The 13,557-nt window shown below is 45.9% G+C and overlaps 2 protein-coding genes and 1 long non-coding RNA gene across 5 annotated transcripts in view; 2 read left to right on the top strand and 1 right to left on the bottom strand.

Annotated features, from left to right (window-relative positions):
- rars1 (arginyl-tRNA synthetase 1) overlaps positions 1 to 13,557 on the top strand; it is a 448,982-nt gene that overhangs the window by 64,087 nt on the left and 371,338 nt on the right. The window lies entirely within an intron of this gene.
- LOC139345122 (uncharacterized) lies at positions 1,254 to 8,573 on the top strand. Its single transcript, XR_011603188.1, has 5 exons — positions 1,254 to 1,543; positions 1,790 to 1,836; positions 4,120 to 4,171; positions 4,259 to 4,360; positions 8,500 to 8,573. It is a non-coding gene; the product is annotated as an uncharacterized lncRNA (long non-coding RNA).
- Positions 3,674 to 13,557, bottom strand: part of LOC139345121 (rho GTPase-activating protein 7) — a 95,984-nt gene continuing 86,100 nt past the window's right edge. For all 3 annotated transcript variants that reach the window (XM_070983614.1, XM_070983615.1, XM_070983616.1), the window contains exons 13-17: positions 11,796 to 11,910; positions 11,455 to 11,691; positions 10,183 to 10,412; positions 8,896 to 9,069; positions 3,674 to 4,333 (exon numbers count right to left, since the gene is read on the bottom strand). In XM_070983614.1, coding sequence (XP_070839715.1) covers positions 4,225 to 4,333; positions 8,896 to 9,069; positions 10,183 to 10,412; positions 11,455 to 11,691; positions 11,796 to 11,910 — 865 coding nt within the window. In that variant the 3' untranslated portion in view covers positions 3,674 to 4,224. The remainder of the gene's footprint in view (positions 4,334 to 8,895; positions 9,070 to 10,182; positions 10,413 to 11,454; positions 11,692 to 11,795; positions 11,911 to 13,557) is intronic.

Raw genomic sequence — 13,557 nt, 5'->3', positions numbered from 1 at the left:
AAAGGTCAGATTGTAGCGGCCATTTTGAAAGCAGCACGTTGCCCACGTGTCCACCGGATTGGATCATCTGGCCCTGCGACTGTAACCAGACCATGCATGTTGGAGTACCATCGATCAGTGGATTATTTGAGACTTCGCGGGTGAGTTACCTCAATTTTCTGATGTTTGTTTGTCGTTGGTGTTGATTGTAGCTGCTGTTGCGATTGTGTGTTCCAATGACGTCCGACATTAGTGGGGCCTTAAACGTAGCATAGACAGATGGGTCCTTTAAAGATTTTTTTTTTTTAGCATTGATTTCTGCATGTTGGCTTCTGGTTGGTTTCCATGGCTCCATTTCAAATCAGGTTCAACACCTCTCGTTTCTTTGCTTCTGCATCAGGACCCCCGCTGTGCCAACAAATTGGTTTTATTGACACGAATAAGGAAGCTGCATGTTGTTTTGTTGTTGTTGTTGTTGTTGACGCAGTGCCATCGTTGGTCTCCACACGGTCTGAGAAAGAATGAAGGAAACACATCCAGCTCCAGAGTTCAGCGGCGTTGTCTCATTTTCTACAAACGGCTTCAGCCTTCAGAATAAGTCTGCAAGCTTTGATCAAGTAACAAATCCACAAATTTGAGCTCAATCAGAGAAAGTAGCTTTGCAAGCATTTCTGCTCTAATTGCTCTTCGTAGCAGCCCCCTTTGCTCAGGTCGCATTTGGCTTGAGCTGCTTCTTATATACCAGCAATCACAGCCTTTTCCCTCCATGGCCTGTGTGAGTAAATGGGCTTTGTTTGCAGGCGCTCGAAGTGCAAAGCAAACAAACCCACTTGATGAACTTAATTATACATCACACAGACTCCGAGGCGGCCTGGAAGCTTGTAATGTGCAGTCTGCCTTCACCCCGCAGACAGTTGTGCTCCCACAGATATAAAAGTTGTATGACTCCAGGAATCGTCACATACAATAGTTATTGGAGGAGTTTTTAAGCCGTGAGGGGAAGACACGTGCTTGTGACCGTCTTTGAAACTTGTGAAATATCCACACTCCTTTGCTCTCGCAGTCTCCCGTCATCACATACATCCCAGGACTTTCTGGCTCATCTCACGACCTTCTCAGGCAATAATTCCCACAGCATCCTCATGAAAGATTCATTAAGCTTTCAGAGTCGGGGCCTTTTTTTTTCTTCTTTTTTTTGGGGGTGGGTGGCCGCCGAGCTGCCGTTTGAAGGACGGTGTTAAAGGTGTTATGACAGTGGCTCCAGGAGGAGAAAGCCCGCCTCGCAGCTTCAATAACACCTGCAGAAGCAATAACGTTTCCTGCCTCAACGGGACGGACGGATCTCGTCACCCGGTGGCCTCGGCTCATATTCGCTCCCTCTCTCGTGTGCCTCGGGGTGGATTAAAGAGGCGGGATGGCGACGGGGATGTCGCCTGTTTGAAGGCCTGAGTAGTTTGGAGAAGCCGCCTGTGGGGACTGAAGGAGCAGCGTCCTCCCTGCTGAGGAAGACGCCTCTGGATTAACATTCAAGTGGCATCCTGGTGGTGCAGACCAGGAGAGGAAGGTAAATATTGATGTTTTCTCCTGCTGTGTGCAGTCTACAGCTACAACGATTAAATGATTGATCAATTAGTTGTCAGCAGTTAACTATTTTGCTAATTGATTAATTGATTTTAGCAGTTTTTTATAGATTCCAGCTTCTTAACTGTGAATATTTTCTGTTTTCTCCACTGGACTGCTAACAGCTACCACATTGTCTCAGCTATTACAGCTAATGTGTTAACAAACGTTTCCCTGCTTCCTTGTCCAGCAGGTGCAGAGTAACGTGATCATCCAGCTGGAGTCCACCTGATCAATGTAAGTCCAGTATTTTCTCTCCTTTTAGCTCTGCTTTGGTCTCCACCGACTCCAGAGAAGAACATCTGGTGCTTTAGCTATTAAATGCTCCACTGTGTTCAGCGGCTCGTCTCTCACGCCGTGTGCCTGCTGTTTGGTGCTGGGCAGGCGGAGCACAGCGGGTTAATCAGAGGAAACAGCTGCTGCTGGAAACGAGAGGCTCGACGCTGAAGCGTGCTGTTAATGAGGTAAAAGGAGCGAACAGCTCTGGAGGGCTGGTGGTGACGATCACTTCAGCACTGCAGGCGGCGCCTTTCACGCCACAGTCCTTTGATTCAAGGTTAATATCACAAAAATGTTCTGAATGTGATCAAACCTGAGATCTGTTACAGACTGTTGTTTTCCTTTGACCTTTGACCTCGAGTTCATCCAAAGTTCACGCCATGGTATATTAGTACCATATGGAAGGAACAGACTTGTACAGAAATGAAAGGTGCCTGCAGGCACTTCTGTGCTTCTGTTATTTGTAATTTGCATAAATTATTCCTTCCTTAAAATTGTGTTTAGACCGGGGCAGGACGTCCTCACCACAAGAAGGATTTTTACATGGCGTTTTGTTGCTCAGCATCTGTCCCTCGCTCTGAGTGTTTATCAGCGATTCAACTATCTGATCTGAGATGAATCAATAAGATATGTAAATAAGCTTTATGCAAATTGATACAAGTGGGTGTCGTGAGCATGAGAAAGACAGAGGCGAGAGTCTGGAGTTTTTGGAAGTCTGCAGCGCGAACGCAGCGTCTAGCTTATTAATCTCTTGTGCTTCAGTGGCGCAGTGTGGGACCTCATCCTCACACTGCCTGCTGGTTCCACCACCTTCCTCTGAAATTACAGTCAGTAATCTGTTTGGCACTTAGACGAGTCACAGAGGAGGGAGAGAAACAACAGGAAACAGATTCGGAGAGAAATAAACATTTTAATTAGGTGTTTGGCACTGATAAATCTAGATTTCACACGCACACAAACAAGAAACTGTTTTCCGAAAGCTCGAAATTAAATACAGTTTGTATTCAGATAGAAGGCATTTGTATTTTGATATGCATTAAGTTAAATCATCTGAAATACGGCGTTGAATGAAATGGACTCTGTAGACATTTACATGCACCCCCCTGCCAACAGTGACACTTTGAAACATGTAGGACGAGCCTACTTTGAAAGTGAAGTAACACTAAAGTGCCACATGAAATAAGACACAGGCACGAATAAATACAAATGTTAAAAAATTCAGGAAGCTGAGGGAAAGTTGTCTGCTTGAATATCCGTCACAGTGCCAGAAAGCACACAAAAGTCCCGCCCCCCCCCCCCCCAGCAGCGTGGCGAGGCCTCGGCCCGTGCTTCAAAGTCCCGCACTGCGGTGTCGTCCTGTGGAGAGGTAGATATCGCTCGTCTTTGAACTGTCACACACCTGCGTCTGTTACAGAACGGGTCCGAGTCACAGGGACGAATAACAGAGGGACGCTCGCCTGGCGGCGGCGGCGGCAGTCTGCGGCTGGATCCAGCTGCTCCGTGCTACGCCGAAAGGGAAATGTGACGAGAAAACGCCTCTGTGGGATTTCATTTCATCTTAACAGCTCTGTTCATGTGGCTTTGGTACGAGGATAATTGTCTTTGAATGAATCACAGAAAAACGTCTCTTTCTTTTTTAGGTGAGCAAACTTGAATGTGGTTTTTGTCTCTGAGCTCTTTCTGCCCAGAAATCAGAGCTTTCGCAGGTTTTCAGGGCGGCTGTATCTGCGGGCTAAAAGTCTGTTTCCTGATGTTTTTCTGTCCATTTCCTGTGGTCGTCCAGGCGGTGACCTAAAATTTGTGGCTCTCTTTTTCTTGACATATTTCAGGCAAAATTTGGGCAAATAACGAAGTCGGCTCCTGATCCCAATTTCACTCCACTGTCCACTTGTTCCATCCGGACCTTTTTCCTCAGTTAGGAGTCAAATGAGGCCTCCGCTTTTCATCCTCCCATCAAAACGCTCTTTGTCAAAGCTCACCATGGTTTGCCTTTTTTTTTGTGAACTTGAGTGTGAAGCGTAACAGGCGCAGCAGGGAGCGCAGAGGTGCTGCTGGCAATCTGCAAGGTCACTGCCAAAAAGTGAGCACATGCAGCAGCTCGAAAAGAGTCAAAGCCAAAGCGACACAAATGGTTTCGGGAAGCCGTCCGAGGTCACCTTCCCTGCTTGCTGTGCTCTGGGCCGCCAGTTTCACTTTTAAAACTCGGAGAAAGTCCTCTGAAAATGATGCTGTTTTTTCCAGCTTTCCACCATGAGATGGGACGGGAGGCCGTTAAACCGGTTCAGAAGTCGGGGTGAGTACGTCTGTGAATCATCCCTCGTCCTCAGCCTCCACCTCGGCACTGACTCATATCTTGGTCTCCTTGTGGTCTGCTCTGAAGGAGTCCCGGATGGCCACGAGACCAGAGGCCAGAAGGTGTCCGCTCACTTTGCTGTGCCACTCCTGCGACCGGCCTCTGGAAGATAAAACACGCAGAGAAAAGGTCAGTGAAAGTCAGCAAACAGTTTACAGACAAATGGAAGTTTGAAAGCAAACTTTCAGCTTTATTTTTGACTGCTGTGACGAGCGAGAAGCAGATTTTCTGTTTACAGACACGTGGGAATGTTCTGAAAAGGGCTGATGCAGAAAACACCCGCGGTGTGCTGATGAGTGTTTTTCAGTCACTGGAACAGCATGTGTTTTGTATCCACATGCCTCCTGTCTTTAAGGTTAAATATTACATCTCCCTTTTTGGGATAAACCTAAATGCATCGTCATATCCAGTCATAAATAAACATTCGCCATGTATATCTTTTGAAAAAAGAAGTACAAGCTTGTGTTTAGTGCAACACAGGTGTCACATTTTTCTGCTCTGCAGCTGTCAGCATGAGGCCAGTCATACCCCTGTTAGAAAAACCAGCAAAACCAGCATATGTTGTGTTTTGATGCTGGTGACCAGCTAAACCAGCATCAATCCAGCATAAACCAGCATGGAAATGATGCTGGTCTATGCTGGTTTTTCGAACAGGAACATGCTCGTTTAGTCAATAATTCCTCTTACAGAGGAGCATCCTCATCTTCCTCACAAGAGGCGTTTTGAGTTGTCGTAGCAGGAGAAGCAGAAGTGTGACTAATAACAGAAATGACACTCCGCCAGCTCCAGGATCGGTCGCATGCTGGTTCACAGGAATGGTTGACTGAGTGATGGAACAGAGCTTCATCATTAGCGTTATTAGCTCCACTCGTGTTATCTGTGATGTTTGTAGTTCTTCCTGCGCTCTTAATGTTTGTTACGTCCGTGCTGTCGGTGAGTAGCTTCATAGTACAACATGTCTGCAGTGAAACAGGCGTTAAACTTCTGGCCTCTGCAGCTGCTTTACTCGCTCTGTCCCAGTTCCAGATTTTAGGTATCGCATCCAAATATTTACCGCTAATAGCAGCACATTCGCTCAAACCAATCACTTGTAAAACATAGTCGAAGTTGTGTTTGTTTGCATCTTTTATGCATCTCTGAACTTCTGTCATCGCGGCGGCTGCAGGCAGTCCAAACAAAACATCCTCCATGTTTCTCACTCGCTGAGGCCGTAACGTGTTTAATTTCCTCTGGAGGTGATAGGATCTGTTTCACAGGCCTGTACTGTAAAAAGCCCTGTTGACCTTGATGCTGTGGATCTGTTGTCTCGCCTTCAAAGCTAACAAGCACTTAAAATTAATGTCACAGCAAATAAGTGGGAGACGGTGCGCCGCGGACGTTAGCTTGAGCTCTGTCATGAGAGGAAATTAAAGGCGAGAGGAAGTGACAGACAAAGGAAAGAGTGAAGGCATTCAGCCCTCTGGCTGTTTTCACTCCTTTCTTACATGATCACTTGCATAAGAGGAGCATTGACGGGCCGATGCGGCTCAGACGCCGGCTGCTTGCTTGTGAAAGATCTTGGCGTTGAAGCTTTCACTTTAGCACAGAGTCTTTGTTGCTCTGGATAACAGTTTCGGCTAAATGCCTAAAATGTGATGGTGCGTACACTTTAACAGAAGCAGCTCGGCTTTCAGCTCGGTGTCAAAGGGAAGGCAGCAGAGACTGCCAGAGCTGCAATAAACATCAGAATCTTATGGTCTATTTCTATGACAAGCATGCCCAGTGTCCCAGTTACACCAGTGGAAAAGTCACAGCCTGCAGGATTTCACTCGATGGAGGTGAAGCTTCCAACACTAAATGCTTCGATTGCAGCTCGGTCCACCAAAATAAGCCCCCTAAATCAAAGTTAAGACCACGGATTTGGTCGAAAATAGTTAGTCAAAAGAGTCAAAATTTGGATTAAATCAAAGGTTTCAATATGAATTAGGACACAGTTAAGAAAAATCACAGAGATCGAGTTTCCTAATTTTGAGGTAGCAATACGACATTTTTCCTTTGTATCTGTAAGTAATTAAAAGCAACAAGAAAATTATTGTTGAAACATTTCTTATTTTAATGCGCATGTGTCATCATTTTTAGCCACGCTAGCATCACGGCTCTATGGATCACATTCATGTTCCACAGAGGATGAATCCTAATGACAAACGATCCCCTGAACTTTTCTCTAGCGCCACCATGAGGTCCACATTTAAAGTTTTGAGTGAAACATCTCAACAAATATTGGATGGATTTCAGGTTGTCCACTCTTATCTGCTTATGTCTAAATATCCGCCGTCACATTCCCATCAGCCTCAGCTGCACTCTGTGTTTTATGCTAGTTAGCAGATGTTAGCACGCTTACACACTGAACTAAGATGGTGAACGTAGCAAACATTACACCTGCTGAATCACCTTGTTAGCATGCTGACGTTAGCATGTAGCTCAAAGCACCGCTGTGCTGAAACCTCATAGAGATGCTAGCATGGCTGCAGACTCTTGTATCTCATAATTTTGATTTAACAAATCCAAATTTGGATTAACTCAGACTTTTGACTGACTGTGAGTTTAAAAAAAAGCACACCATAACATCTTAATGACACGTGTGTATGATCACATCGTTGTGCACGCATTGAATCACATGTACTCGGCGTATTTAGCGACACCAAAGCGCGGTTTAGTGACAGAAGATGTGCATTCTTCTGGAAAGGATGAGCCTCCACAGTCGCCTGTTATCAGCCTTTCATCTCTGTTTTCCACCCCTCTGCCTCCCTGCGCTCTCCCTTATATTGAATCTGTGCAGAGGAAACTGTGCGTGCTCATAACCGAATTGACCAAATCTGCAGTTGCTTTCTCGCAGCCTGGCCTGCTGGAAAAAACGAACTACAGTGCAGTTAAATGAGATGCTATGAGCCCGGCCCTCTGCGAGAGAGCGCCGCCGCCGCCACCTGTTTTCTGTCGCACTGAGGTTCATTTCATTTAATCAGCTGAGACAAATAGAGCTGCAGGGCTCTGCCGAGAGTCAAATTGATCATGTAAGCAGCAGAAAATCTGCAGCAACTTAGTTTCAAAGGGCATGAATCATGAGAAGGAGGGCTGCTGCTCCTCCTCCTCGACTTCCTCTCGCTCATGCGCTCACCTTCAGGGAGGTTGTGATTGTGCTGCAGATGGATGCTGGCAGAGGTCAAAAACACAGAACAGGCTCAATTAAGACGGATGAGATGGACTAAGAGCTCTCTCCAGATATTTCTTTTAATAGGCTTCTCACGGCCTTAAATCCTCTCAGCCTCTCTGTGGCTCCTGCAGCTCACTTTGCCCTTGGTTTTACGTCTGTCTTTATTCATTAAAGGACCATTCTGCCATTTTAATGTGGACAGATTAAACACAATTATCAGGCAGTGACGGAAATATGCCGTTTTGATTCGGCGTTTAGCATTTAATTGGAAAACTCTTCCTTAATCTTACTTACTTAACTCTTTATATACAGCAAACATTTGAGATTTTCATGCAAATTTAGTTTGTACGAGCAGCATGATATGGTGAGCGATTTAGAGAGGGATTCCTTTCAACTTTGATTTGATTTGATCAAGTTTATCCCTAGTAATGTAGTGAAACTTGCGAAAGTGTTTGGTTTGTCCCCTCTGGGCTCCTGTAGAAACATGGTGGTTTAACATGAGATGCAAACAAAATTCTGAATGTTATATTCCATTTCTGCCCATATGTCCCCCGAAATCCTACACACTGGACCTTGAGCTGCACAGACTTGATTATTAGCAAAATCGACGCCCCTAAGCTGCTTAATAAGCCTGTGTCACTCTGTTTCATTTCAAGTTTCATGCACATAAATGTCTTAAAAGAGTAAAAGTAAGTAACTCATGTTTCAGTTTGAAAGTATTACTAGTGCAGCTGCCAGCAACATGTCAGTTAGTGCTAAAAAAAACATCTTATTAAAGTAAAGTAATCCAGGACTGGGCTGAAGACGAGGGACAAGGTGCGGTCAGCAGTCACAGAGATGGACGATAGTCTACGAATGTGTCGGGTGTTAAGAGGAGAGACTTATCCTGAACTGTAGGAGTTGCCAGAAAAGTCTTAAGGACCTCTCGGACCTCTCTGGCTGTGATGGTGAGCGCAGACATGCAGCACATTTTAGGTGATTTTAGTAACATGTTTATACTCCAGATTCATTTAGATCAAGAAGTTTCTACGACCTGCACGATGTTCAGTGTTCATATTTAATGTTTCCCTGCTTTCAGAGCACAAACAAGACTCCATTCACCTCCAGAGGACTTTCAGGCGTCTCCCAGCATGGACTAATACATTGTCCACCGTCGGTCTTTGCTGTCGACTGTTTGCTAACTGAATCTATCCCTCACACACACTGCGACATGTAGGGCAGCTTCATCCTGCTGCCGCTGCTCCTCCTCCTCTTTCCTCCCCTGATAATTAAATAACTCCCTGCATCCTGGCAGTTATTCAATATGAGTGTGTTACTCTTTTACCTTCTCCTTTTTTCCTCGCTAACTCACCTTTAGCCATCAAAGGCTCACATTTATGAATTAATATTTCTATATATTATATATTTAGATTTATAAAATGAGCAAAAAATTCACTCTTTCCTTTTGCCTTCCTTCCCCTGCGTCCGTCCTTACCTGGTATCTGTTCGACAGAGGTGCGTCAGTCGGGTTTTCCTGGCGCCGGTGGGCTCCAAAACATAGAGGCAGGAGTGGACGTGGGCCCTGACCCCCTCCAGCAGCACGTCAGGGTGCTCCGTGGATACAGAGGACAGGTACAAAGGGCCGGAGGACGGGTCTGCCTGCCAGGTCCTGAGAAAGAGCAAGAGATTATCAGGATGAGAGTCACAGAAAAATGACCAGCCACACTGCATATTAGCCGTTTACTGTCTGCAGGTCTAACTTACTCAGCTGACATTGAAATAAGAATGAAATGCCCTGCAGACATTTGATTGATGCTGATACACACATCAGAAAGACAGAAAATAACTGCTCGCTGCTGTGGTTTGTACAAATCAGTCATAAGTTTCCCACTGACATCCTATCAAATTGTTTCCAGAGATTGTTTTTCTACAGGAAGGAGATGACACGCAGCTAAGACCCCGCGGATGAGCTGAGTTTGGGCCCTTGCAGTTAAATCACACACACCTTAGAGCGTGAGGACACCTCCAAGGCTGTTTTAACGGATGAATAAAGATCAGATGAAAACCAAAACGCTGTCTGTGCATGCAAAGCTTCTCTTTCCTCTCTGCCACGGAGCTCCATTGTTGTCAAAACCTATTGAAACACATCCCACACACACACCCGTGCTGCTGACCTAAAAACTCACTGGAGCACCAAATGTGGATTACTCCGCCGCTGAAAGTAGTCCCCAATAAATGTCCCATTTCCCTCTGATTAAGACTTCAGTGAGCAGCTGTTTTAGGACATCGCAAAGTGTTTTTTAAAGGGTGTGGTGGGAACCAATGGTCTTGGAGCTGAGAGCCGCAGACAGGAAGTATTTAGAGACGGACTAACGCATTGTTGTTTTGGGTAATTTTCTGGGATTTGATGACAATAACATTTGTGTGTGATTCGCTTGTCTGAATGCAGAAGCGTTGTTCCTAATGTTTTACTCAGGGGTAACTCAAAGTTCATGTTGGCTGTCATAAAGAGACGAGATAAGACAGAGCTACGCGGTGTGATGTGATCCAGCTGCAGACACAGATACTGTCATCTCTCATCTGACTTCAGGGTTGGATTAAAGTTTCATCAACTGCATTCAAACCTCTCGCACACGAAACACTCTGCTGTCTCCCACTTTAAACCAAACCGACATTTTCAGAGTACTTTTGGCTGTGACTTGTCCGTCCTCGCCGCTCTGTAGAGCTCAGCGGGTTAAGACCCAGAGGCCCGTGAAGCTTGGGGCTCGCCTTGCCTCATTACCTGAGCAGCAGGTGTTCCTGTGGGGGCCGGGAGCCCGGGCAGTGGCCCTGGCCCTGGAGGAGGTAGCGGTAGACCTCGGTGTCCTTGGACAAGGTCTGGATGACGGCGGCCTGACGCAGGCTTCCCTCCCACAGCTCCTGCTCCCTCAGCAGCCGGTGGAGCAGCTCCTTCTGGGGGGCCTCCACCTCTACGGAGCCGCGCCACATCCACAGCGGGCAGCCGTCATCCATCTGCAGACGAGTGGAGAATTACGGTTCAGTGGAGCCATCACTGCACTGTCTGACCCGTCTGATGCCCTCACAGTGAATCAGGCTGGTATTCTTTCACTAATGTCAAATGGAGAAAACCTAACGGCACCAAACCGTCTGAGGAGTCGAGTCAGCCCCCCGGGTGAAGACGCCCACTGGACTCAGACTACTGAAGCCTTATGTCAGCTCATTACATTTTTACATGGAGGTGGAGGAAAGGATCATTCAGGGGCGTGGAGACGAGGACACATTCAACATGTGGGTATAAAGATGGGCTTGAAAGGGGTTGAAGCACCAAACGTGGACTGCAGCGTCCCTGGTTCAGGTCCAACTGGGGACTTTTGTTGCATCTCATGTTTGTGAACCAGTATTAATACAAACCAGTATGTGCTGTACATCAATACACACAGACTGATGCAATACTAATACAAAACCTCTTATTTCTCGTTTCATCTCTACTGTCGCCATCTAATAAAGGCAGAAAATGCCTGAAGAAATTATTAAAATGATTAATAAAAATGAGAACATTCCTCTAATTCTTTTTTATGTTCTTTTTAATTTCCTTCCTCCTGATCACTTCTCAGCTCCTTCGTTTTCTTAGTTCATTTTTTTTATAATTATTTCTGCATAATCAGCCATAGTTTGTACATTATTTTTTTTGTAGAATATTTTAGTCTTAATATTGTACAGTATTTATCAGATTGTATTTGTAGGTAGTTTTTTTCCAACAATCTATCGTTTCTCTTTTTGTCCCTTCCTTCTTGCTGTATTTCATCCATTCTTCCCTCTTTGCTGCCTTCATTATTTGTTTCCATAATTAATTCACCCTTCCTTCCACATTCATTCATCGTTCACCCTTTCCTCCAGATCATCATATATTAATACTATATTTACTAAATCGAATCTAAAATCTTCATATTTTATTCTACTGCAGTTAGTAAACGAGCTCAAACTAAACTTTTTTTTGTTTATTGATCAGTCTGTAGGACTGAAGATGCTCTCTGTAGATCTGACAGTCTTTTACCTTCTTGAAGGCGAGCTCCACGGGCTCCGGAGCCGGGTGGCTCCCCCAGCCTCGGCTCTTCTCTCTGGCCTCCTTCAGGAGGTGCTGGGTGCTCAGCCGCAGTTTGCTCCTTCTCTCTTCCTGCTCCTCCTCACCTCCGCTCTGACTGTGGGACAGCAGACCTCCTCCGTCCTCACAGGGGGAGTCTTCAGGTGGGCCCGCAGCACTTAAACACTGACCCGGCCAAAACTCTGGAAGCTACAGGAAGAATTTAGTTATTTGTCAGCATTATTTTGTTCACTCTGTCTAATTAGCTTTAACAAAAACTTTGCTGTATAGCTTCAGGTTGTCGGGTTTTGTACCTGGAAGAGTCTCTGGGCCTCGGTGATCATGTTGGCCAGGCCCTGGGTGGCGGCCAGGTTCTCACTCAGGTCCCGCTGGTCTGGGCGGCCCAGGCTGTACTTCCTGTGACTCGACCTGCAGCAGCAACACAGGAACACGGTCAAAATCCTTTATATTGTCCTCAATTAAAGGAAACACCCATTCTGAAATCCAGTGATGGAAGAAGTGCTCAGATCCTGAAGGATTAAGTACAGAAGTATTTTCAGCTTCATGTAGTTCAAATATCTCCGGAGCAGCATTTTACTGTTGTAGCTGCTTCAGGTGGAGCTGCTTATATACAGTTGGCTGGTTTGTTAGCTGGTCCAGTGTTCCCAAACCAAAGGGGTCTGGCCCCTCCAATTAATGGGAGATGAAAGAAGAAAATGCAAATGTTATTGAGATGAAAACACGTGAGAAGTTTCGAGGTGAAATGTCTGTTTGGAGAACTCAGAGACGTCTGAAGCATGACACGACACAACGACACACTGATTTAACAAAAGACGTCCGAGAGCAACAGAAGGCGAAACCTCATCGGGCCTTAAAACACCACCCGTGACACAAAACGCCACCTACTGCTGGACGGATGACGAGCAGACACAGCTGCTTCTCTATGCTTTTATTTCCAACGTTTTACAGGAAGAGGTGTGAAGCATGGAATCATCAGCACCGCGTCACAATTACGGGAACTGACAGATTCGGGTTGTTCCGGAAAGCTTTCATTTCGCATCGCTGTCGTTTACCGGAATCTGACGCGTTCACAGGAAGCTGTTTTACTTGATTTCAGTTGAGATGGAGTTTTACCTTTTAAGTTGTTTTAGTTTCCGACGCCTGAGAAAAAGTTGGAAGGATGAGTGTTTTGTCACATCAAACAGCGCAAACTCTTTCCAGCGCTACGAAACTGGGAAATTAGACGCCAACACTTAAAACAAGCCGTGCCGGCCAGAAGGCCATTAAAAAGCATATGTCTCAGTAGGATGGTGAGTTCTGTCAAAGCAGAAACACGAGCCAAAAGACGCAGAGATGAGATTTCATAGATCTGTGCGAGAAAAGCCGCGAGCAGCAGTCAATTTTCCGACTTATTGTTCCCACCACAAAGTGTGACATGATTTCTGACAGGCCGGGACTCGGGCCTCCAGGAGCAGGGAGGCCCAAAATGCTGATTGTGTCGTTATGTCATTTCCATCTACTGTCCCGCCAGCCTGAAGGGAGGAAAAGAGCCAAAGTGGAAAAAGGAAGAGGTGGAGATGAAAGGAAGGGAGGAAAGTATGGGAGGATGAGAAGTTAGTGAAAGGAAAGCTGAAAAGAAGGGGATTATAAGAGAAGAGAAAAAGAGAACACGAGCAGGAGGAAGATGAGCGGAACAAAAGCATAATGTGGATGAGAGAGGGATGATGTGAGGGTGGCGAAAAAGAGAGAGACAACAGTGGAAGGAAACAAGATGGATGACAAAGTATGTACAGAGAGAAAGAGACGACGGAGTCTGGAGGTGGAGGAGGGTGATGGCGTAAGAGATGATGAAGAAAAAGGAGGAAGAAAGTTTGAAACAACAACGAATGTTTCTGCTAACAGCACTGTGAGTGTATCAAAGCCTGATTTATCTTCTGCCTCTGCGCCACAGAGCTCCACTGTTGTCCAAAAACTATTAAAAACACATCATTGAGCCACACTGTCGCACTGGCTGACACATTCCTTCATTACCGTGAACACGCACGCACGCACGCACGCACGCACGCATGCACGCAC

The sequence above is a fragment of the Chaetodon trifascialis genome, chromosome 16 (genome assembly GCF_039877785.1).
Source record: "Chaetodon trifascialis isolate fChaTrf1 chromosome 16, fChaTrf1.hap1, whole genome shotgun sequence".
NCBI classification, from domain to species: Eukaryota; Metazoa; Chordata; class Actinopteri; order Chaetodontiformes; family Chaetodontidae; genus Chaetodon; species Chaetodon trifascialis.
This window is presented reverse-complemented; position numbering and strand designations above follow the sequence as displayed.